Genomic DNA, 26980 nt, shown 5'->3' on the forward strand with positions numbered 1-26980 from the left:
AGAGCTGTTTTCAGAGTCCCTAAGAGTATGGAAATCCTGGATTAAAATTTAAAATGTATCTTGACACTCAGTTCGTGGGGAAAGGAAGAAAAGAAATCATAAAAAAAAAAAGGTAGAGGAAAACTACAGCCAATATGTCTATACTTGGCTGCCAAAGGTTGGGTCCATATTTAGCCTCCTAAATAGGTTTCCTGATTTATAAAGGTGCTGAGCACCCAGTAGCTTGTAATGAGAACTGCTGGGTGCTTGATATGTCTGAAATTCAGGCCACCTATTTAAGTTCAAGATATTGATCAAAGTGCCAATTTTTCAAAAATGTTAGCCTACATCAGAAAATATTTTGAGTTGTAAATTTTGAGTCGTCTTACTTCATTATTTAAAGATAGACCTGAACAGTATCTAGGGGTATGTCTACACTGCATTCCTCTTTCGAAAGAGGAATGTAAATGCAGCTGAGCAAAATTGCAAATGATGTGCGGATTTGAATTTCCCGTGCTTCATTTGCATAATCGCGTCCGGGTGCTATTTCAAAATACTGTATTTCGAAAAAACAAAATGCTGTCTAGATGCGGTTATTTCGAAAGAAAACCCTTCTTTTGAAATTACTCTTAAACCTCATTTTATAAGGAGCAAGGGTAATTAAGAAAGAAGGATTTTCTTTGGAAATAACTGCGTCTAGACAGCATTTCTTTTTTCAAAATAGGGTATTTCGAAATAGTGCCCAGATGCGATTATGCAAATGAAGCACTGGAAATTCAAATCTGCACTTCATTTGCAATTTCGCTCAGCTGCATTTGCATTCCTCTCTCAAAAGAGGAATGCAGTGTAGACATACCCTCGATGTGTTAATGAATATATTCTCTGCATAGATTTTAGTGTTTTTTCTTTTTTAGCAAAGAGAAAAAAGTACTAAAATTCATATTTTAAGACGCAGTTACATATTTGCCAAATGCTTTATAATGGCTTCCTCTTAATGTTACACAATGCTGGAGGAATATGTAATTTTGTTTTTTAGATGTCTAATATTCACTAGACTGGGTAAATATGGAGTTAGGGACTTATAAAACATAGCTTTCTAACCCAATGGACCAAAACTGTTATAGTCTATTTGGTCACTGCTTGCGCCCCTGATATGCTGGACCATAACAGCTCCTTTGGTCATGTTAAGGCTTAATTACACAGTTTTTAGTTTTCAGATCATTGACTAGATAGATCACAAAAATGCTATGTAATTATCATGAACCTAAGTGCTTCAACTGTGATATTTGTAAAAGTTGGAAAGGAATTTAGTACATTCTATAATGGAATGAGGAGCTATGAGTACAGTACAGGTTGAAAAAGGTCTGTTGTTTACAATCGCCATCCAGAGTGTTTTGGAAGGATGAGAACATAGTAAAAGAGCATACTTAAAATGATATTAATTAGAGAAAGTGAAGAAAGTAGTAATTAACAACAACTATATTTATCCATTGTAGTCCCTTCAATCTTAAAGGACCCCAAAAACTTTATTACCGCAATCTCTTCACACAATTCTGAAATGCTGCCAGCTGTAGTATGTAGTTGTGATAAAGAGGTAGATAATCAGAGAATTACACATCTTAGCAAAGGATGCCAAGGAAAACTGTTGCTTTTGTGAAAAGTGTCACGGGATCTGAAAGTGGGAGATCTAGGTGTAGAACATCATGACAATTTTCACATCTGAATATTTGTCCTTCTACCCCATCTTGGACACATTTGTCAGTTTGACAGGGAACTGCTTAAGTAAAAATTGTCTGGTAAGAGCAAGTTTAGTGTGATAGTCAAAGTTCTAATGTAAATCGGTTCCACCAACTCTGGAGTGGTTCTGTTGAAGCTGTATACCGCTGGATGTTTACTAGTCAGGAAAAAAATCTGCTTTGTTTGAAATTTACTTTGATTTCATTAAAGAGAGTATTTGATTTCTGGGTATAACTGTAAAATTGTTAAGCTGTCTCCATGTATTGTGATTTAAATGCTACAGATATGATAATGGACTTTGATCTTATAGTTACTGGAAATATAAAACAAGATAATAGCAAAGTCAGCATTTTTATAACACATATTAAACTAAATGTCAACATTTTGCAGTCCTATAATAGCCTTGATATTGAAATTCAGGACTTCAGGAGAAAAAAAGGGGGGAGTCTTCATAAAAGAATTTTAGAAAGAGATTCTGAAACCTTTCTCCATAAATTATTATTAAGAGAGATAGTCAGCCAACTAGCCAGCCATCAATCTGGTTGGAATTCAAACTAAAAAACAAAACCAAGACAATTTTAGAGCATGCAGTAAATGTAAAGTATTCAAAATAAATTCATTTACAAATGTATAAATCTCACATGACACTTATGGGCAGTGTCATATTCTATTAAAGTCATTTAGCCTCAAAGGAACTGCATCAATTTGCAACACCTGAGAAACTGGTGCACAAAGCCTAAATACTGACCTTTTGTTTTAATAAATCCCATGCTGATTTTTTAACCAGAGAAGGGCTGCTACTGACAGATTAGCCTGTAATTTTGGCTCAATATTATATTTATTTCAGTCCTAATCTGTTATATATTGTTGCTATGCACTGTTTCCACCAGTTGCCATGTTACATTCAGAGGTGGCTGCATTGCAGTGGTGAGCAAAGTGTTGTTTATGAAGTCAGTGACTTAAGTGCAAGAGCTCCTATAAATTTGAGCCCCGTTTGTTACATCGTTCTAAGGGTTTATGTTTAGACATTTTTCTTTTATGCTTTGTATTTATTAGGCCTATTGTAATTTTCTGTGTGTGCTTGAAGCCTTTAAATCCTACCTGCCTTCTACAGAGGCTACTGTCTATTTTATAGAATCTTACTTGCGCCTAACAGGATTTACCTCTGTAGAACAGCAGAGATTATAAAAATCTAGGTGTATTGGATTAATTTTTTGTATGTTAAAGATGGCATTGCTAATGCTACAAAGTAACCTCAAGGGCCAAATTGTGGCCTAGTCTATGCATATGAGAAAAGGTGGGCACATACGATCCACACAATGTTGTAAACAGTATTGTATATGCTCTACCTGCCTCTCTGCTACAGACCTGGAGAGAAAGAGGGACTTCATATAATTCCCAAAAGAGAAATGGGCAGGGAATGGGCAAAGACCTGTAGTGGGGTGGTAGTACTCTACCATTAGGAAGGAGCAGTAGCAAATTACTGCTCTCCAAGGAGCAAAGGGGGACTAGACAAGGAAATGTGAAATAGAATTCTTTCCTCAGCTTCGTGCAGTTATATCCAAATCTTTCACAAGGCAGATCGCGTAGGCCCAAATAGCCTGAAAATGGGGTGGATTCAGGCCAAATGGCACCTCAGTCCACCAAATCATGAAAGTACCTCAGACTCTTCTTACCAAAGTGCTAGCCTGCTGCACCCCAGACAATGACTTCTATGCAAACCTCTTCATTCCCACAAATTAGCTGTTGCTTGTCACTCTTAAATGGCATGCAAACCATGTTTATGTTATCTACTTTCACCGGAGACCAACCCAGGGTTACACTTATATTGATTTACTCAGTGCTGCTATTGGATCAAGTTACAAAGCTTACAAGAAGTCGCAGAACTTAAAATATTGCGTGACTTACAATAACTTCAAGTTCCATGATTTACAATAACAGAAAGTTACGCCACTCACAATAACTGAAAGTTACATGTCTTACATCCATATTATACTGGATTGGGCGGAGGTTTTATACAACATGTCACACCACCAAAGGGCCAGCTGTCAGTAGTTAGCTTTTCACTATATTATTGCCTACTTTGTAGTCATCTTCTGCTGTCTGATCCCCATTTTTTCTTCATCTACCATTTGATTAGGGATATATGCTGAAATTGTATATAATTATATATATCTAAGCAGCAAAGCAAGGGTGATTTGTGTAAAAATGTTTCCACAAACCTTCATTCAAATGAAGGTATACCCCCTTTCTGCAGCACATTGTGGGATCCTAAGGCTCCCAAACTCTTCTCTCTTCTGCCCTCCCCCCCAAAAAGTCAGAATGGAATTTCCTTGGCTATGCTCACACTCTTTGGTGTTTGCAGTTTGAGAATGTCTAGCGAACAAGATGCCTGGCAGGAATGTTTGTGAGGACAGAGAATTTTAAGAGAACATTGATAGAATTTTCAGAAAACAGATTTTTAATACATAAATGTACTTACGTTGGAAACTAATAGCTAATTTCATTTTTTTTCAAAGAACAGAAAGACATTGTGTGGAATACATGCCTACTCAGAGCTAATTCAACACCATTTGAATTTCAGTTATTGCACACTGGAAACAAAACAAAACAAAAAAATCTGAAAACAAATTAGTTGTCAACACATTTAGAAATATTGCAGCATGGTCACAAACAATTTGAGAAGAAAGGCAGGCAGAAAAATAAAATATATTATTAATTCCAAATTGTTGACCTCCCTGTATTAAATATTATGTGCTGTAAACAAATATGAATATATTTAAAATATAATTTCAGGACACTTATGAGATTATTAACCAGGCACTGTGGCGGAACATTGAAAATGGGTATAGCTCAGCTTTTTTGAAGCATAGTCTTAGTAAAATGTGTCTTTGAAACATCCCAGTCCCCTTAATCAATTACCTTGTTTAGTGTGATAGATATTGTGAGAAGTTTGAGCTGTGGAAAAGGTGTTTCTGTAGCCCATTCTTTGAGGTCTAAGTGCTCTGTTCAATACCCAGGGTAATCCAAATACAAACACCCATATTATGTCACTAGCACAAAGAGAAGAAGAAAATTGTATGTAAAAATCCCAGCCAGCTTCCTGTAAGAGGTCTGATAGAGGGGAAATAATGAGATGGAGGAAGAAGGATGTTCTGGAATACACTGAAAATCAGAAGCAGGTGTTTTCCTGTTTGTAATTTGGAGATGGATTTTTATTAGAAAGTTTAAGTATTCTGAAAATGACCCTTGTTTCATGCTTCACCTCTTCTGGGTTTCAGATATTAACAGGCTGCATATTGTGTGATGTTCTAGGGTCCAGGAGCTTTGTTAAGTAAAACGTATGAATCAGATTGTATCCCCTAAAGCTACATAGGCTGAGTCTTACTTCCTGTTGAAGCTGCTGCCAAGAACTGTGGGGTAGATTAGATGTGGACAACTGTGGGGTAGATTAGATGTGGACTCTTAAGCCCTCCTGGTAGGTCTGAGCACTGAGGACTAGCCTGAGACTCTGCTGGAGCTGAAGCACCCACTGCTGTTTTTAGAGCCCTAGCTGAAGTGAGCTATCATAAGTCTTATCTTATCTTATTGGGGCGGGAGGCTTGCTCCAAACTGTGGTGTAGACATATAGCAAGAGTCCTGTGTCAATACTACTAGAACGAGAGAAGTAAAATCTGTAGTATGCTTCATTTATATGAGAGGTTTTGACATTAAGTGCTGCAACTGATGGCTTTGCCTCTCATCTGCTGCTTAGGCTCTGTAATCTTACCCAAACTGCACTAGCCAACTCAAAATACAATATTCAAGCAAATGCAAATAGTCCACTGAAGATATTACAGTACTTGCAGAGCGGCTGGTTGGGAATTTAGAAATCTCACATTCACTTCATGCCTGAAAACATCCACGTTTAATATTAACATTTGTTGAAGACTATGTTTTATAAAAACTTAATACAGTTTCAGTTAGAAAATATATTTTTCACTTCTGCTTTCAACTTTGTATTGAATGGCTAAATAGTATAGCTAGGTCCTGCCAAACTGTTGGCAGGTTAAATTTAGAATTGGGCTACTTTTAGATAGTGAAGTGAATTCTGTAAATGTTTTGTCATCTTTTCAATGTTTATCACTGCACCAACAATAAAGAAGAGAGAGGCTGTAATTATAAAGTTCCAATGTTCAGACCTGCTTTTGGGTTTAGACTTTGAACCAGTACCCATATTTTCCTTCTACTTTACCCCATCAAAAGAAAAAAAAGGTTCTTCGGGCATTTAGATTTGAGGTCCCAGTTTAGTTCATCCTTATTAGATTATTAATAATGACCCATAATCATTCCTAAGGCAGCATAAGTCCCAACATATGTATTGGAGGAGTACGTTTAGCACTCTCCCAATAAAAAGAGAAATTAAGCAGAAGGATGCGTAAAATCCTTCTCCCCTTCTCATTATGTGGACCACTAACAAAGCCTTTCATATTGCAGCCACAGTTTACTGTTTCCTACTGTCTCTGTGCAAAGATGTGATGGTTGCATTTACTTGTCATAACTCTCCCCTTGATTTCGCCCTTTGATGGAACTCTCACAGAGCAAAGCTTAGTGGCACTCAAAAGGTAGAGCGCCCCTGCAAGGTATCCACAGCCTACCCACATTTAGTAGTTCTGTGTTATCTCAGGTGCTGATGCAGACAGTAAGGTTTGAACGCTAGCGATTTTCAGAAACAGATTTTTATTGCTTCTAGACACAGTTGACTTGATTCTCTTTCACAAAAGCCCCTTTACATTACTCTGGCAGTATAAATGATTCAAGGCAGGAAAAGCATGCTCATTATGCAGTAGCTTCAGGGAGTAGTCGAGTTAGTCTGTTACAGAAAAAAACAACAAATGGTCTGGTAGCACTTTATAGACTAACGAAACAGTGTTCACCCTCGTGGGTATGAAACTGATGCAAGAGCTCTACATCAGCTCAGCCCCCATTGGTGGGAACATGTCAGGAGTGTGGCCAGGTTACTGCTGATCTTTTTCCTAGGTCCTTTAAGGGGGTTGTAGGGAGCCGAGCATAAGCTGCTTTAATTTACTTTGTGCCAGGGCATGAAGAGCCCCAAAATAAGATGAGCACAAAGTGCCTTAAAGCCACCTCTGCTTCCTTCTTCCTATTTCTGCCACAAACACAGGAATGGAGTAATTGAAATTAAGTCCTATACATTTATAATATCCACTTTAATTATAAAACATCTTTATTACATGTTATTCTTTTAGGTTTTATTTTTTGTCTTAGTTGATCTCCCATAGCCATTGCTAGGGCTCTTAAATTTTGTTTAAATAACAAAGACATTTTAAACTTCAGAATAATTTTTCTGTATCTCTTGAAATTCAAGAGATACAGATGGAAGCTTGCTTTTTAATTGATTGTAGACAATAAACATTAAGGAAAAAATTTTGCATCGAGTAGCAAAATTTGATTTAATAATGGAGCAGAACTTAACTCTAATTAAAATGTAGTACACTGTACTGTAGTGGATAGTCAGATGGCGAACATTTGAAAAATTAATTCCATCATATAGTCTCATAATTTCTTACAGTATTCATGCTATGAGTTCTTTAAACTTACTTCACTTTGTTCACTTAGAAATTAAAACTGATGTTTTATTATAAATCTAAACTGCTATATATATAGATACACACACTTCACAGAATAATAAGTAAGTGAAGATGTGAAAGTCCAGATCATAATTAAAAATTGGATATTATACTAAAGAGAGGAATCTTGCATTTGCAGATAAATTGATTGGATTAATAGGCATTTTCTATCTCTAATTTCAAGTATTTTGCAGTATTCTAAATAGATATTGTGTATATGTACTTTGTTGACTCAATTTGAAATCTGTAGGATTGCTCTCATAAGTAAGGTGAACAGAATTTTGCCCATAGTGCATAATCAGACTTCCCGCAGAAGGCACATGTGACCCAGCTGTCCATGTCTATTGGGCTATGTTGGATTATCAGCTCTTTTTTAGGTATACGTAGCTTGTAAAATATAAAGTAGCAAAGCCATTAGGAAAGTACAGACGGTGACTACAAAAGATAATAAGATCATCAAATTACTAGGCAAATGACTAGAATCATTAGCAATAACATCTAATTATTCATAATAAATTGAATTTGGCTGTTGAGTGCTCTAGTGGTTACGTTTATTTCTCCATAAAGAAAATAATATGTGAGTGCTTTAATTCTCACATCAACTGGTTTTACATTGACCAGTACCTTAGCTTGAAAAGTGATTGATGGATTTTGAAAATAAAATGCACAAAAGCAAAGTACAAAGGGAAATTGGGCTCACAAACATTTTGAGCATATAACACGGGCTGTACATAGCAGCTTTTTAATGGTTTCTGTGTCTCACTCTCATCCACAGTTCCAATCAGGAGCATTGATGACATTATTTTAATGTACTTGATGAAATATGGGGAAAAACTGGGCAATATTACAGGTTGAACCTTTCTAATCCAGTATTCCCTGGTCTGGCAGCCTCCATTGTCTGGCATGATTTTAGTTAGTTGGATGTCCATGTATGGTGTGTCCAAAGTTTCCTATGGTCCCATAAAGTTTGTTTACAGCCACCAGTCCTGACTCTTAGTATTCTGTGCTGTTATTTATTTCTCATTTACCCATAAATATCATCTAAGAGCCCAGTATGCAGCGGAAGTGTTGGTAATGTTGCTAGACCAGGGGTGGGGAACATTTTTTGGGTCAGGAGCCGCTGATCCACAGAAAGATCAGTTGAGGGCTGCACAAAAGTGAGAAAAAAAACAACCTCTAACTCACATGGCCCCTGACTGAAAAGAACAAAGACATTCCCCTCACACACCAGAGCCTAGAGGGCCCAGCCTAGTAGATTTTGTGTGCTCCAGCCCAGTGGTGGGGCAGCAGGGGGAACTGGAGTCCCAGAGCAGGCTCCAAGCCTTAGGTTCCCCATCCCTGTGCAAGAAAATATAGACCTTCCATGGTTCGGCAAATTCTCTGGTTCAGCATCAGTCAGGTCCCAAGGATGCTGGACTAGAGAGGTTCAACCTTTAGTACAATTTGTAGACACTTTAAGCAATATATAAAATTGTAGTCGTTAGTCAAATAAAAGGGAGAAACAGGAATGATTTTTGTTGTTGTTCCTGTAAGCAGCTACAGCAGTATATTATTCCTCCAGATACTTCTGTGCTTTGTCATCTGAGATCTTGAGCCAGAGTGACTTAAGAAGCGCTTGGGCTGGATGGAGTCTTTGATTCCTCCCTACAAAAAGAAACTCTCTCAGCCAGCCTCTACATCTTAAACCAGCACTATGTGGCTGCACTCTAGAAGGATTATTTTTTTTAAAGAATAGGGAACAATTTCATAGCTGCATAGGAAAGGAGATAAAGTATTTCTTGTGGGCCAGCAGCTATGGAGTTTACTTTACCCTCCTTGATAGGCAAACATTTAAATCTTTCTACATGCGTCAGTATTAATGTATAAGACATGTTGGAAGTAGATATAGTACAAGATTACATTATATAAAAATACAATATAGCTATGTATTCACAATATTTTTAACTTCTTAGGCTTAGATATCAACTCATTATTGTAGCAGCACAAGATAAATACGACTAGATTGTTAAATTACTGTAAATAAAAGAATAAATAACAAAATTACCACTCCATACAGGAAATTCAGGACAATAGAAATTAGATTTGGAAATGTGCAATTTGATCACCCTCCCACCTGAAAGTACATCATATAATAGCCGTAATGGAAGGCATGGCCAATAATAAACTGATACTTTCACTCCAGTATAGTCCAAAAAGTATGCCTGTACTTTTTTAGAAATTATAGGGTCCTGTGTATCTTGTCAAAAGCTGAATGTTTTAATTACAGTGTTCACAGGACTCTAAATAAGTGTTTCAATTTTTTTAAATATAAGGGATTAAGTAATAGAAGGTTTTAGACTTGTAGAGTTCACTCCTACAAGGTGTTGTGCATGCCTATGTGATGTTCTGCTGCCTCGACACCCAAAGATTTACATAGGAGCTGAGAGTATATAGAACTTAACAGGAAGTGTGCTGGCCTTGCAGGACTGATCCCTTAGTACTGAACTGGTACAAATTGGATCTAGCACCTCAGCTGTGAACTTTTGCATAAAGCTGTGAAATATTCTAGGTAGCACAGCTATGTAGGATTTTGTGGTGCCGGAGACAGATAGAGTTTCAGTGAATCAGGATTTAAGTGCAAAAATTTAGGGTCATAGTCTTGGTTATACTTACAGAGCTTCAAACAATGCTAGGGAGAGCTATGTACATCACTAATAGGGCACAATTTGATAATACTGCAAGTCCTTAATTAGATCATTCATAGAGTATGCAGTGCCCCAACTCCAGATCACCATGTTGACTGTGAGCCTTCAAGTGTGACAAAAGCATGAGTAAAGGAAGCAGGTTTTGTGCCAGAATGTAGTATATTGTATCTTGAACATTTTAAAACATATTTTGCATTTTTTAGATATATTTTTGTTAGAAAAAAAGAATTTTGCAAGAGAAGGCTTATATCAAATCATAATCTCTTGAATTTATAATAGTCACTATTGTGCAGCAAATGTATGCCAATGCTCAAATGACAGTATGTAAGAATATACTATGTCATAAATTCTCTTTTGGAAATGGCAGAAAATGCATTTTCTGTTTTGGCACATCATATTAGAAATTTAAAGGCCAAAAATATTTTACTTTCAATATTTTAAGTTCTAAAAAGTAAATTATATTTTTTTTCTGTAAAATTTAGGGATTTTTACATTTTGCATTTAATGCCCTTTAGTTCATACATAAATATAAATATAGCTTGATTTTTTTAAACTTTATAAATATATTTTAGCATGACATATTTGTAACACTAAACATAAAGCTTCCAGTGCAAGCATTTGTACATAGTCCATATTCAGATGTCACCATTATTTCATTTAAAAGATCCCAGCATGTCTACCTCATGATCCTTATAAACTATATAGTACTGAAATACGTCAACACTTTTTTGCTACGTTCATTAAAATTAAGCACCCTTACCTTACCCCATCTGTAAACATCAAGTCAATTGGCAGCTAGCACATTTCCCAGTCAGCAAGCAGTATTGTGAATTTTATCTTCTCTTGCAGAAATCAATTCGTCTTCGTTGCAGCAGATGAAATTTCTTGTAACACCTCTGCAGGTAACAATCATTGATACTTCTTGATGCATCCATCCAGGTCTCAATATCCTTTTTCACATGCTGCAGTTAATCATTAGAGAAAGCTTAGTAAAGTCCATAATATAAATCTTTGAAATAGTTTCACTAAGTTATAGCTTGAAACCTTTAGGATTTGCCATATAAAATATATTAGGTTATTTTGCTGAGTTTGATGTTTTATTTCCAGTTTCAATATTGTGTGATCTAGAAGAGTAAGAATATATTGAAGCATCTTAAATTTACTGTACAGTACAACCAAAATTGTTACAAAAGTCCCCAAACAAACAGAAATAAAGATAGGATTAAAGGCATAGGCATTCTGTAAGTGCTATGGATTTACAAGTTTTTTTTTCTTTTGTATGACTCTTTGGGGGCAAATGTTGCCCACAAAGATAGCACAGAGCCCAAAACACACTCAAAAGTCTGTATTTGTGGAAAGGTTAATGAGAAAGAAGGTCTGTATGTCCTCAGAACATCACTCTAAATAAAGGTCCTTTGTTTCTTTGCCAATATAACATTGGGTTACAGGTTGAACCTCTCTAATCCAGCACCCTCTGATCTGGCAACATCCATGGTACAGCATGATTTTAGTTAGTTGGATGCCCATTTATCATGGCTATGGCCAAGTTTCCCCTGGTCCCATAAAGTTTGTTTACAATCACCAATCCTGTGTCTCAGTGTTCTGTGTGCTACTTAGCTCTAATTTACCCCTAAATGTCTTCTAACATCCCAGTAAGCAATGGAAGTTTTTGGTAATGCCGCTATACAATACTGACTTGCTGTGGTCCAGAAAATTCTTTGGTTTCACACCAGTCAGGTCCCGAGGGTGCTGGACTAGACAGGTTTAACCTGTATAAGTACCTGGGTACAAAGGAATAAACATTGTTTTTATAAGATACTAGATTATTCCAAGAAAATTCTTCTCTGTTACATAATATAGTTTGAAATAGTCTGAATCTTCATACAGATAAGGATGGGATTATTTTGCTATGCCAGGTGAAGCTCTGCACAGAAACCAAATTGTTTAAGGAACATTTTTTTGATTTAATGAGAATTCTGCATGCAAAATTATTGAAGGATACGCAATCTAAAACAAAATGTTGGAATTTATCACTGATTTGTAGGCTACCCTAATAACATAAGCAGCAGCAAATCCAAGGTAAAGAGTGTACACTTTAGAACATACTGGTCTTTATCTAGATGTGTCATGAACTTTCAGTTTGTGTCAACAAAAATTATATATAATAAGATCAGCATATAATGACATTCATAATGTTGTATGCAATTTAAATGTTTCTTCAAGGTGATCTGAAAAGTTCTTCTTTTAACACAAAGTGTTTAGAATCCCAAATTAGTAGCAGTGTGTATTTAACTTTATACATTGAAAATAGCATCATATTTGAAAAGACAAATATTAGATACTCATTTGTTTGATCAAAACCTGAGTTCAGGATTCATCTACATTAAATGTACAACCTTAGCCTTCCTCTCTCCAGAAGATTTTTTTAAGGAAAGAAAAACATTTTTTAATAAGCTTGGTTTTCATAGAAATAATAGTTATGATTTTAAACTATAGTCCTGGGTCTTTAGCAGTCCTTTGGCCCTGCAAGTTGTTTCCTGTCCTGCAAGGTGAATTCCATGGAATAAAATGAGGTTCTGTAGTAAAAGGACTTCCTTCCTCCCTGCAGGATGCATGGAATTTTAATTGTCCAGGACTGCAAAAAGACACATTATGTCTCTGCTTTGGAATCGTCTGGTGTGAGCCAAACTTTGCTCTACCAGTGACTTCAGTGTATTGAACAGGTGTAACTGAGAGCAGAAATTGGGTCTTTGTATCTATTCACAAAGCTTTTTGTTTCACCCTTAGGTTGCCTGCATTGTATGGTTTTAGAAATACGTTTGTCTTTAGATATGGTTTTACGAATGATGGATAAATCACTGAACAACTGACTGTAGAAGCTTTTCTTGTTATGTAATCTGAGTGAGTAAGCTTTTACTAGCTAATGAGAGGCCTGATCTTGTATGCCTTTAACAAAGAAAGCTTACATTGGAGTCTAAAGGAATTTTGGGTGTGCAAAGAATTCATGCTTCCACCTTAAAGATTTTATAACGTTAGGTGCTAAAAGATTGTTGATTTAAATAACTCATTTTCATGATGAATTTGTCAGTGTTGATTTGTAATATTGAAATACAGTAGTCAAAAGCTGTACTTAATAAGATTATACCTCCTGCACTTGATTTAGGTCAGACTTTAAAAATCAGTGAGCCCAGTGTTCACAGAGAATTTATGGAGTTTTGAGTTACTTCATTCAGAGACATATACATTTGTTCCATCATATTCTAAACTGTTCTTGTAGTGCTTCTTGTTCTTGTTAAACAGCTGAAACCTGAGTAAGTTTTATGCACAAGTAGTCCAACAGAACTTCATGATATTACTCATGCATGTTTGTTGTATGTACTGCTAGTTCATAAACCCTGTCCAAAATACGGAATTTGTGTGCCTATCTTCATATCATCCTCCTGCAAAGGGTGTGTTTGTCACTAATAATATAACTAATCAGGAACCCCATTGTTAAAGTTTCATCAGCTAGAAGGAAGGGTAAAGGTCATTCTTCTCTTCATACTGCTTAATCTTTCCCATCAGAGATGACTTAACCCTGACATCTACAGGATTTCTTCTGAAGAGTAATTATTGTACTTATAGAACAAACCAGATCTCACCATGTCAAGTGTTTACACAAAATGAATTTGGAGAAGGCTCTCCCGCAAAGGAGCCACTGTAAAACTCTCACACATAGTGCCTTCAGTAGATTCTGTAGCTGGTTTGCTAAATAGTTTTGCTGTCTTTCTTGGTTATGGGTAAAATGAGATACTAAGAATGAACTAAAGTGTAGTGAGTTCATATCAAACACAGGTATCTCTAGCAGGAGGATCCTTCCCTTAGAATTCACTACATTCCATCAAGTGTCAGATATTAAAAAGTCCAAGACCAAAAGTAATTATTCCCCACAACCAATGAAGATGCTTCAGGATTAGGTCATCTCTGGAAGAAATAATTAAACAATATATGGAGAGTAAATTAGTTCAGAGGAAGGGAAGTTGTCCTGATTCTCCATTCAGCTTGATGATAAAATTGTAATGAGACTCACCAAAGAACCTCTCCATCACATTACTGGAAATGGGCATATAAGGGCAGAATTCATCCTTAGATGTAGAGGTATTTGGCATCTCCTCAAACTCCATATGAGGGCAAAACATGACTCTGAGTAAAGTCAATGGGTTGTAGCTCAAAATTTCTAATTGTATATACATTGATTGCAAAACAATATTTTAGTAGCAACTTTAGTGTATTTCCATTAATTTCCCAAAGCAGAATGTAAATGTTTACTTCAAGTTTTATAATATCAAAATTCAGGTTCCCAGAATAAAGATGCTTGCCGGGATACACATTTTACTTTTTATAGTGTTGTGAGATACATAGATATTTTGACTAGTCTAAATGTATATCTCCCTATCTGTAATTTTTAACTTTCCTGCATAGTTGACACTGTTTTCCTCAGATGTGTGTGTGCACTGTTTGTTTCTGGTTTAAATGTTAAAGAGATATGGGTAAAATGTATTATATGATCTTGCTTTCTGACTGAAATGTGGTGGAAGTGGATATAGCATTTTTTTTCAACTAATTAATTTAGTCATTTCCCTTCTTCAATCATAGTTATCCCCCCCAAAGAAAATGAGAATGAATGACTGTGTGAATGAGTGAATGAAACATACAAATGCATTTCTTAGCTTTAGAAATACATGGCCTTAGATAAAATTATGTGTCAACTACTTTGGTAAGAGAAAGCCTCTCCAAAAAGTAAACAAAAAATATTGATTGCTTTAATTAATGTCCATCATTGCAAACCCATACTATTTGTATCACTTGACTTATAGAGGAAGTGTCAGGTGCCCTAGGATGTTGTAAATAGTTTCTAAAATCATTTTGATTGCTAGGTTTGCTAGTTTCCAAGCACTCGCATTGAATTGTGCACAGTTTTCTTGCACCAGTGAGGGTTTTATGCATGGAGTACTAGCAAGATATGGTAGACAGTGATTTTAAAGTAAGTGAATATTATCATCAGTACATAAATGTGGTTAAGATGCCAGTATGCTGAATCTGCAACATGATACATGACTTACCATATCTGAACAAATTCTGCTTTCAGGTATTCACACTCATCTTACTGCCTTACTTAGAGATAAAGGAGGCAGGGGATACTGGCCAGATATAAAAGTTTAAAAGGAATTACCAAGAATTACATATAAAAATAATCTAAATCAATTTTTTAAAATGAATGAATGAATGAATGTAGTTTGAAATATAGTAAGCTGACTGGCATCAGTTTAATTTAGATCATAATGTAAAGACATACAAGTTCCCTTTTGAAAATTTCTTTGTGTTGCCCAAGGGGTTGACTTCATTTTGTGCAGCCATTTGGCAGAGCAGAGAAGCACTTTGAAGTAGATACCTTTCTTATTATCCTTTCCCACTAACCTTGTAAACCCAAAGATAAAAGATAGCTGGAGTACCATATTTAAGTTTAATGCCTGTGTTGCTTTTCCCCGTGAAAAATGACAAATTTCGAGGTTTGTGCTTTGAAAAGAGTAGGAAATGCTGTACTAAGGCATACAATTAAATTTCCACCATAAATTCAAGTATCCTTCATGTTGACACTTTAAACATCTTTTTACTGCTGCTGTAAATAGTTGTGTATGGCTTATATGAAACTTTATTTTTACTGCTCCTGGTAGTTGTTATGATAAGATGTGCAACCATGGGATCAGTTGATAAAATCAGTAAAGTCTTGGATTATCCTGTTTTTCTGTAGTGAAGATTGATTAATCCTTCTATCTCATCCAGTGAAAACACTGGCAGCCCTTGTTGGCATCTTTGTCATTATCTCTTTTTGGACAGCTTGCCTTCTTTGTGCTTACAGTTCTAGGTCAGTTCACATGGCTAGTCAAATGTGACAACATGACAAGATTAAGTAAAGCTGGGGTTCTGTGATTTGTAAATGGAGGATTTGCAATCTGAAGCTCTTTTGATAACAAAAAAGTGAATAATCTATGTTTCTACTGATCTCAACAGGTGTGTCTGTGTGCCAAAGCATTCTTTGCACTATGGTCTTAGAGTAATGCAACTATGGCCTAATATCCATAAACCAATTCTCTGGTATGAGGAAAATACATAACTTGAAAGGCAGATGCTATTTCTGATGTGTAACATTATGGTTCACACACATGTGCAGTAGTCAGAGAACAAATGGCAAAATCTGCATGTTGTCACGTTCATATTTCAAAAGCTGAATTTAAAAGTGCTTTATTGTATAGTGCAAAGCTTAAGAGAAAATAAAAATGCAAACTTCATAAAGTTAGGTACACAGTATAGTAATAGTATTCTAGAAAAGAACCTTTTAACTACTACTAATATTAATTAATAATGGAAAAGTGCTTTGCAGACTAAACAGAGCATCATTCATTTCCCATGGATAGTCAGCCACTTTCAGGTGGAACATGGTACTCACTGTGCTCCAATGACCCTATGCAACTATTTTTATTAGGAGAATTAGTATAAGCATAACAGGAAAAAAACTTAACGTAGTTGAAATTAGAAGGAGAAATGCAGGGGGACAGAATATAATTATCAAGTTAGATTTTGACTTAACACACCCTTACATGCTTACAAGCCCCATTCATTTGACAAGTACCTTTGCACCACTAATAAACGTAAGTGATCGAGGCCTTGATTTTATATCTGAAAAAAACATTTGAGCTGCAGCCAGATGCTAGCATCAGGCTGAGAGGCCAATTTAGTTATGATGTCATAGGGGAGAGAGCCAACTATGGAATCACCAATACCACATCTTGTAGCATCTGGGTATTTCTGCAGTCAAAATATTGACCAATCCTAATTAGCTGATTAGATCTGACAATGTAGCTTCCTAGTGTCATGTGTCCGCAGGTATATAACAAGATACAGGGAAGGATTGAGGGGGATTTGCACTTTAAGTTCCTTCAGTGCAAGACAGTAATGGGAATTGGTTATGGCACCCCCACCAGGCAAGAAAGACTTTGATGCTGTCAATCAGAAACTCCTCTTACTAACAAGACTAATAAGAAACAAGTGGCTCTGTGGAGGCCATTGCAGGAGTTTACTTCAATGGATGAAAGACATTAGTAAATACAAACCCACACAGAATAAACAGCGTCAGGTGTTAACAAAATGACAAACTCATGTAAAACAGGGCACAGCGGCTTGGTTCTCCATTATTCAATGGATTTTAGAATGATTATTACAGATAAAAGTAACACAACTGTGAATTCCTCCTGCAGGACAAGAAAGCAAGGGAGGAGGAAATATATTACTTACACACACACACATACACCTCTGTTCTATGAAATATGTACAAAATCTTTCTGTAAAATCCTCCACTAAGAAGCCTGGAATCAAATGAATTTTTATTAGAAAAGAAATTCTATAGATTTGTTATAGTGTATTAATTAGTGTCAGTAATTGCTGTGCATTTTAGAGACAAATTGAAAATGAAGGCCCGAAGGATCTGATAGTCGAAGTTAGGACTCACGTGGAGAATCCAGAATCACTCCCCAAAGTTAGTAAGGCAGATATCCAGCCTTTACCATATTAAAGAGCAAACTCCATAGCCCAAAATCAGACCTTGTATAAGCAGGCTAATTATTCAAAATGTTGGTGTTTCACCATCCTGTAAGTAGTTTGAATTTGGTCCCCTCCCCCTTTGTCTCATTTAGTTTTGGGTTATAGGAAATATTGCAGATCTCTAGTCAGCATTTCAAGTTACGAATGTTCTGTAGTAGATGGAGGACATTATCTATGAGAATCCCTTCCTGGAAATCCCATTTTATTGTCCCATCCAGGGGTAGGGTGCTGGCTCCTCCCCTTTAGCTCTTTGGAAGAACCTCTCAACGGGTATGTCTACACTACCCTCCTAGTTCGAACTAGGAGGGTAATGTAGGCATACCGCACTTGCAAATGAAGTGAGGTGAAATGAGGTGTACCGGTAGTTTGGAATAGGCACCCTAGTCCGAACTACCTAGTTCGAGCCCCGTGTAGCCGCGCTGCACGGGGTTCGAAGCAGCGGGGATTTAAAAATGGCGGCTCCCCGCTTATGCAAATGAAGCCCGGGAAATTCAAATTCAGGGCTTCATTTGCAAGTGCGGTATGCCTACATTACCCCGCTATTTCGAACTAGGAGGGTAGTGTAGACATACCCAACTAGAGCCAGGCTACCAGGTGTTGTCCTGGTCATAGCTGCCTCAGAACCCTCAATAAGTATAAATGGTTTTACAGAAAATTTGGAATGATCATTAGAGATGACCTCAGCACTGGTAGCTTTTCTGGCTATACTATATAGGACCAGTATGAATTCTCAAGACTGCCACGTTTCCACTCCTCCCCCAATACAACCTGTAAAGCTTCTCAGTGGAAATCCATATCCTGAGGATCCCTTAATGCACTTTCCTTATAGCGTTGATCTGGGTCTTTGATATTATATAGGTGAATAAAGGTAGAAGAGTTTAGAATTTTTTTAACATTGCATAAAAAAGAAAATGACTAAAAGTAAATTTAAAAAATGCCATCTTACACTAAGGGAGTACTCTAAAATATACACTAAATATCTGTCAGGAAATTTAAGTAAAGAGAGTGCATACTACTGCAGTATAAATCTCCTTACTGAGAGATGAACAAAGAATCTCACTGTGTGATTTATAAGCCATGCACACCTACATAAGGACTCCTGTTTTTTCTTTTTGCTATGTTGAGACTTCATTAATAAGCATTACTTCACATGGAATGTAACAAGTTCTACTGTGAGGATGTTACTTGTGAGCCTGATCCTACCAGCTGTATGATATGAAATGAGCACCTCAGACATGAGTAGCTGCTTTATAATATAATTTCAGAACTTTTGTTTTCTTAAAAATATAAGGGGTTGGGCAGGAAATAGAGGTTTGCCATCAGCTCCAGGGTGACTGTTTATAGTATGTTCTGGGGTCCAGTAGATTGGCTGACATGAATGGTCATTGCAACAATTTATAGCAGGAGAGGCGGGTCACCATTTTAACTAAGCCTTTCTTTTCTCTGGCCACTGAAACCAGCCTGCCTCTACTCTAATAATATCACCGTTGCAAGTCTGACTTCTTCGGCTCCAGCTTCCCTGGTGAACATGAAGATCAGATAATCAACGAAGAGACCAGGATTCTGCTTTGCATGGCAGAATTTATTGATTGGGAGGAAGTCTCTTTGACATCACTTTTTGTAGCTTCCACTGGTGATCTGCAGGGCTGTTGTGAAGATCTAGAGGCAGAAGTCACTGCTCATTTAGTCCTACTTTTTGCTGCCTATGCAACCCTGCCTTTTCAGTTGATAATGGCAACCTTGTCCATTTCTAAAAATATATTAGGTTAGAGCTTTATTGTCAAATAGCATAGCAATCAACCACACAGAACTTCAACAATTTAAAGTTACACTGGTCTAAATTCTAGCAGCCTCGAGACCAAAGGACAATGATTGTAAGGTCAGAGAGTCCATTAACTATTGCAGCTAATAAACATGCTTTCTAATGTGAAAACATTATTATTAGCTTTCTAGCATTTGCAAATTACAGACGATTGGACTATAAAATACATCTTTCTGATTATTCTTTACCATCTGAATTTTACTTGATTTTACTCCCCACATGTTTAAAAACTTGTACTTTGTACTATTTGGATAACTAACATTTTCAAAAGTAGAATAAATTTCTGATTCTGGTAGTTTCTAATCTATGCATTACCAAACAAATGTCCAAACTGAAAAAAAAGGAGACTAAAAATAGTAATTAGGAGACTTTAAATTTCATTGTCTCATGACTGTTGAAACCGATTTTCAATGGCTAACAGCAAGGCAGATTGTTAGCAGTGCTTGTGAAAATTCAGATTAAATTTTCCCAATGGACAGCAATTTACATCATTGCAACAATGACTTACTAGGGAAAGAAGCCTTTGGGACAGACGAGTAGCAATATTTGTTTTGGATCAGCAATGCAAGAAATTCAGATTCTGGAATTTAGTTTTATTTCATGCATTCCTTTTGCACTGCTCAGATTATTTTACCAAGGAAAAGTGTGTTAATTGGCTTCATATTTTATACTATGAATTCTCCCTTGATATTTCTGTTATTAAAGCTAATAGTGTATATTATTAAATAGCTTTCATAGTAGGGTATTATGGACTGAACTCCCCATTTAAGATCAGAGCCTCACTTCTGTGTTTGGTGCACAGAAAAAAATGGTCTCTGCACCAAAGAGTTTACAGTCACAAATGATAAAGAGCTAGGAGTGGAGTAAGGCATACATTACCCACTTTTTAGGAACTTCATAGGAACTTCAGAAACACCTACACAAAGTGGTGTGTACAGGCAGTCCCCGGGTTACGTACAAGATAGGGACTGTAGGTTTGTTCTTAAGTTGAATTTTTATGTAAGTTGGAACTGGTACATATTGTAGGGGAAACTCTAGCCAAACATTTCTCCAGAGCTCAGTTTTATTCTCCCACACCTCACTTCCCTCAGTCCTTTCTTCTCAAGCTGAGGTGTCTGCTGAGAAAAGCCGCTCCGCATCTCCCTGGTCTGCTGTTGGGGGGGGGGGGGGCACTAGCTTCGCGTCTCCCTGATCTGCTGGGGGGAAGCAGCTAGTGCGGGGTTGCCTCACCCTGTTTGTAAGTAGGGATCCGATGTAAGTCGGATCCATGTAACCCGGGGACTGCCTGTATTTACAGGTGTAAATGAAACCTTGGGGCTACGATAGCCAGTTGTTTGTTTGTAAACCCTCTTTATATGCAAGGTTTTTTTTATTTTTCTTATTTCTCTCCAGAAATTAACAAAAGAGCCACTTTTCCAACAGTAGTTGAGCAATTTTTAAACATGGTGAATTTTTTCCACACACAGTAACTGATCCTGAATCCAGTTTTTACTTCTTTATTATTCAGGATTTTCTCTGACTAATTCCCATTGAATTAACTGAGGCTACGTCTACATTGGCCCCTTTTCCGAAAGGGGCATGTTAATTTCAGAGATCGTAATAGGGAAATCCGCGGGGGATTTAAATATCCCCCGCGGCATTTAAATAAAAATGTCCGCCGCTTTTTTCGGGCTTTTAGAAAAGCCGGAAAAGAGCGTCTACACTGGCCCCGATCCTCCGGAAAAAGCGCTTTGAAAAGTAGGAATAAGATCCTCCAGAAAAGGGCGCTTTTTCCGGAGGATCGGGGCCAGTGTAGACGCTCTTTTCCAGCTTTTCTAAAAGCCGGAAAAAAGCGGCGGACATTTTTATTTAAATGCCGCGGGGGATATTTAAATCCCCCGCGGATTTTCCTATTACGATCTCTGAAATTAACATGCCCCTTTCGGAAAAGTGGCCAATGTAGACGAGCCCTGAGAGTTTTGATGTAAGGAGGGAGTTATGTGTAAGAATTTCAGGATCCAGTCCCATGTGATTACTTATAGCTGTATTTTAAACTAGGATTCTGAGCTTTATTTTAAAATATCCTGTAATCGTTCCATCATTGTTAAGCAGGTCCATTGTTGACAAAGTGCTGGTGGTCAGTGTGCTTTTCATCACCGTGTCATCTAACTTTCACTTGTGAAAATTTCTGGTACACCTCTTACATTGGTGTTCCTGCTACAGTTGCTCCAATGAGAAATTATAATAAACTGTTCATGGCAAACATTGCCCTTGAGGCAACAATTTCTAATTCTTTATGGTGGGCATTGACCATAGAGATTTAACAACTTGTAATATACATTGTTCTGCATTAAATCATCATGTTGAGTATTAAACCATGCCAAATATTTGTCCTTTTTTAAAAGAGTAAATGTATGCCTTAGTGTATCATTTACCTACGGGGCTCATTTCCAGTATAAATTATAAAAGAGCATTGAAATAATGCTGATTTTAATGAAAAAACATGCTGACAAAATTGTGCCTGATTGAATGAATAAAAGATTTGATTGCTTGGTGACTACCCCGGTCACAGGTTTCCAATTTGCCCATATGCCTTAAATCCTTTCCCCAGTTTTCAGATTGGAATCTGAATCTACTCTGCTAACCTTGTAAGATTCTAAATTCCCATGTCATGCAAGGGCGTGTTTACAAATTAGCATTTAAAAAGAAGACTACTTGCTTGAAGTTTAAGCTGACACTGTTCCTTTTCCTCTGTGGAAATGAAATTTATTAATCATAATAAAACCATCATATTCTGAAGGTAGAGGTCACCCTGAGGAGAGAAAGTCTATTCATCACAAAAGGAATTTTCAATGCATTTTTCCCAGAAAGTATCTGAGCATGGGTTTTCTCTCCTTTGGAAATGTGTTCATGGTAGTGGCCGTGTTTGTTCATAAGGACTTTTATCCAGTCATTTGCAAAATTGAGAATTTACCTTTTTTATTTTAAAGCAACATTTGTTGTGTTTTATGCTTGTTTGAAAAAAAGATTCCTTTTTCCAAAATGCTTTGTATACAAATATAAACTAATGTGGGAAGGTTTGTTCTTGTCTTAAGGTGCACTCTTGTCTTAAAGTGCATCTGATAGTGAGATTTCTAGTTCCTATAAATCCTTTTGGTGCCTAAAACTCTCAGCTGATGTATTTGTTATTTTCACATAGTAGAAGTGTGGAGGGTTAGAAGAGATTGGCTTCATTATAAAGCTTATTCTTAGTTCCAACAGTAAAATAAAAAATCTGAATAGAAGCTCAAAGTAAACTTCCTTAAGATACAGTGATTTATAATTAATGGAAACAATTATCTGATCAAGTTGGCATGTCATTGTAGGATGAAGAACATATCCCAACTATATACAATAGGGTCAATAATTGTGCTAAGGGAAATGCTCTCTATTTTATGCAAACCACTGATAAGATTTTCTTTTGGAAATAAATAACTTAGCCATGATGGTGCATGCTTTGTACTCATCTTACCCCACTACATATTGTAAATGCTGTATGTGTTGTGTTGGCTTATGCATATTTTTCTTTGTGATCTCCTGCTCCCTATATGGTGTCTACACTATTAACATTATTTCAAAAGTGATGTAAGCATATGATCTTCCATGGTAGTTTAGCTAAATTCACAGATATTGTAATGAGGATTGGGAGTTGTGCCTTCTCCTTCCTGACTTCTAAACTAAGCCTCCCCACATCTCTGTACCCACAGCATTCAGTTGATCTCCCCTGGCTATAGCATATTTTTGGCTATCATAAACTTAACATATTTGTGAGGCATTGTAATGTGTCCGTGGTGATTCTCTAAGATGGACCGCAATGTGGTATCCGAGTTGAACTTTACAAGCAGAGAATGGGGCAAGACAGTAAAGATGCCTCTGAAATTTGATGAATTTGTAAGTATCAGGCAGCACTCCTGTACGAACAGGGCACGGAACAACTAATATGTCACACAAGCATAAGGCCTCACCTTCTGTAAATGGCCTTTATAGATTTAAACTTGCATTCGCTGCTCTCAATAGTAGTGATATCAGCTCAGAGAACCATTAAATCAACAGAAAAGACAAACTTGTGCCTCTCTCCCTGAAAAGATAACTAAAAATAAAGCAGAACTGTGGGTGGTAACAGCATATAACATTTTCCTTTTAACATAGTTATGAAATTTAAGGATGTAGATGTTGTTGGGAATCAGCCTAGTTTTTTACAAAGCATTATTTCCTCTTTCTTGCTTGGTCTAGATTGGAACCTATGGCACTTTTATATTTGGCTACAGTAAATCAAAATTATAAAGAAACTAAATGTTCAGATTTTGCAATTTTGATTTTCAAATGACTCTGTTCCAAAGACTGGCTTGTGACTATCTTGTCAGCAACAGCTCCAATGAGCTAGCAACAGAGCAAGTAAGTCAGTAAGGCGACCTAACCTGAGCATTCTCTCTTATCTATTGTGTTCCATGAGAGCTGCTGGGTATTGAATCCTTGGGAAATTCTGTGGTTGTCTTTAATTTCCATAATTGGGAGCAGATAAGTACAGAGCATGCTTTAAAATCTGGCTAGTGACATCTGAATCTGTTTAAAGCCAGTGACGTTGACATAAAATTCAAATCCCTTGCAGGTGCATATGTCTGAGGCAAAAGTGCTGCTATTGTGCTCTGTACACAGACTCCTTCTACATGTTAGTCTTAAGGCTCACATTGGGGAAAGAAGTCGGAAGTTAGCCACCTGTAGTTCTACTTGCTTTGAGGAGTATGCACTTCAGAAGGCATGGCTCTGGAGGAAGTAGTATGACCCATATGCACAAGCATAGGAGCTATTCTCAGCCAATGGAGATGTGCTTACTGCAGCTCCGATTGGCTGGGAGCAGTGATCTACAGCCTACAGGACCTGCAGTCACTCCTACCTGTGGAGGTGCAGGTAAATATAGTGGCAACATCTTACTAGGGGCTAGCCCTGGGGAACCAGCTCTGGTCCACAGTATGGTATTTGCTTTCCCCAAACTATATGCTTTATACTCATAGGCTACGTCTACACTGGCCAGTCTTGCACAAGAACATATGCAAATGAGGTGCGGCGATATATATGAGCTGCCATTTTTGCGCAAGGGACTTCTGTGCAAGAAGGAGCCGTCTACATGGCTCCTTCTTGCACAAAAACCCCCTTGTGCGCAAGAGCCATTCTCCTTCTTGTGCAAAAGTCCCTTGCGCAAAAATGGTGGCTCACTTGCATATGTTCTTGTGCAAGATTGACCAGTGTAGATGTAGCCATAGAATCTAGTTGTTCTGATTCCAGATGTTATGCTAGATAATCCTTTAAATGGAAAAGTGCAAAGGTTCTGAGTCAACACGGCAAAAAGCTGAACACTGACCCATTCAGTGTTTCTTTAGATTGAAACGTTCTGGTTTTACCATAGAAAAATGTTAAGAGTCATAGTCTACCGGAAGTATCTTGAAATAGCTACCCTACGTCTTAACAAGCTGCCTGTTATTACAAAATATTTTTTTAAATAACGAGCATGCTATTTCGACATCCTTGTAACCTTCATTCCTTGAAGGTTAAGGGATGTCTGAAAATAGTGCGTTATTTTGAAATTTGGCACTACATAGATGCGCCAAATTTCAAAATAAGCTATTTTAAAATAGAATCGAAATAAGATACGCAGTTTGCATAGAGCAAATTGCGTACCTTATTTCAAGTTTAGGGTGCTGTGTGGATGCAGCCACAGTGTTGGTTTTATATTTGCAGAGGTTCTAAAGATAATCAAATAATTAGTAGATCCAAGAAGTATCAACACTGATTTTGTGTCTTCATTTTTTCATTTTAGCCAAAGATTTTTTTTCATCTTATGAAAATGGTAAAGGCTAATTTTTCTAGTGTCTACTAGCTGGATATCTTTCAGTCTTTCAGTAACCAATATCAAATAGCTGGGGCCTAATTTTTGGAAGTGTGAGCACCTACCATTCCCATTGAGGTCAAACCCCTGACAGCGCCAATTCCTGTGGAAAATGAACTATTGGCTCTAGAGCCATTCTTTCAAGTCACTCTGGATTAGTGATGATTGTCAGGAAGTATCTGTGATCAGTATACTTCAACTGGAAGGAAAACTGAGCATTTTGCAGAACATCTCAGAGTGGTGGGAGGACAGACTCTATAATCTCTTACATAAACACAAATTAAAATTTTCAGTTTGTACTTACTGAATCTCCTTCTAATTCTCCCATCAAGGGAGTGCAGTGACTTTCCATGTAAAGGACAGGATGTCCCATCCCCCTGTAATCCATAGATCCACAATGTTCACCAGAGGGGACATCTGTGTGTCAGCCTTCTTCCTCCTTTATTGTGGCCCACCACTTCTCTCTTGCTTCTGGATAGGATGGCTGTCCCAGAAACTGGGCTGCTAGGGGCTTCCCCAAATGTTCTGTCCCGGATACTCCCTCTTTTATGAGCCATAGTTATGTGGTCTGGAGGATAGAGCTTGCCCTGTTTGCTTCAAGTTTGGTTGCAATAGATGGGGAAATCTGCTTGAAAAATACCAGCCCTCCCTTGGAGAAGGAACCCATAGAAGTTTCCCCTAGGTTGTAGGTTCCAAAGTGAGCATGCTGCAGTGACAGCTCTCCCTACTTCCCCTCAACTGATTACACACAAACCAATTTCTTCCTCTCATGGAAAAGAAAAGAGAGAGTCTGAGCCCAAAAGAGAGATAGGCACCTGTCAAGAGTCTCCAAACAACGCAAGTTCATATTTGTGCTTAGAAGTAAAATATTGAATCTCTCACGTCCACAACAGAATTCAGCTAGCTCTTAACTTTAACAATTGTGCTGAAAGATAATAATTATTATTAATAGAAATGTTTTTGTATTGCAGTAGCCTCGGTGTACAAGCTACAGTAATGTTGAGTTTTTGAGTGACGTGTTGATCAAAGGGATATTTCTCAGGGATGGAACGCAACTAGAGTAATTTCATTAATGAAAACCAATGATTAGGACAGAGGCTGTAGCCATGAACAGTGCTTACTCAGTAAGATTAGAACAAAGCTATAAAACAAAGCCAGGGACTTGATAAAAATATATGTGAGTTTGTAAAAAGAGGGGAGAGTGAGAAAAGTTCAATTGAGAACCCTATATTTGATTCACCCCTGCAGTATGTTGACTTGGATATTTACGGAACTCTGAACAGCCATCATGAGTTGGGAATAGGCCATCTTTTATTTCAAGAGTCTGAGAATAAAGAGCCAGCATGCTCCTTTCCTAAGGAAAAATAAACATCGAGATTTTTCTACAGCCATCCTTCTTAGCCCACGCGTGGTATAGTTCTTTAAAGCTAATTAGATTTTTACTTTCTCCATTAACATGTTCCAAAAGATATTACTTCTGAAAATGTAGTCAGTTTATTACTCATATAATTGGATAGAATGGAATGTTTGATTTTGATCAATTTGTGACTATTGTCAGTATCTTGTTTTGACATCCATTTTTATTAAT

General features: G+C 37.1%; 1 protein-coding gene across 14 annotated transcripts in view; it reads left to right on the plus strand.

Annotated features, from left to right (window-relative positions):
* The window catches only part of RBFOX1 (RNA binding fox-1 homolog 1), a 2643423-nt gene that overhangs the window by 2612257 nt on the left and 4186 nt on the right, over positions 1–26980 (plus strand). For 5 of the 14 annotated variants that reach the window (XM_014574331.3, XM_075899259.1, XM_075899256.1 and 2 more), the window contains one exon: positions 10880–10932. The exons of the other annotated variants lie outside the window; for them this stretch is intronic. In XM_014574331.3, coding sequence (XP_014429817.2) covers positions 10880–10932 — 53 coding nt within the window. The remainder of the gene's footprint in view (positions 1–10879; positions 10933–26980) is intronic. 14 annotated transcript variants of the gene reach the window in all.

This window comes from Pelodiscus sinensis, chromosome 16 (genome assembly GCF_049634645.1).
Source record: "Pelodiscus sinensis isolate JC-2024 chromosome 16, ASM4963464v1, whole genome shotgun sequence".
Taxonomy (NCBI): domain Eukaryota; kingdom Metazoa; phylum Chordata; order Testudines; family Trionychidae; genus Pelodiscus; species Pelodiscus sinensis.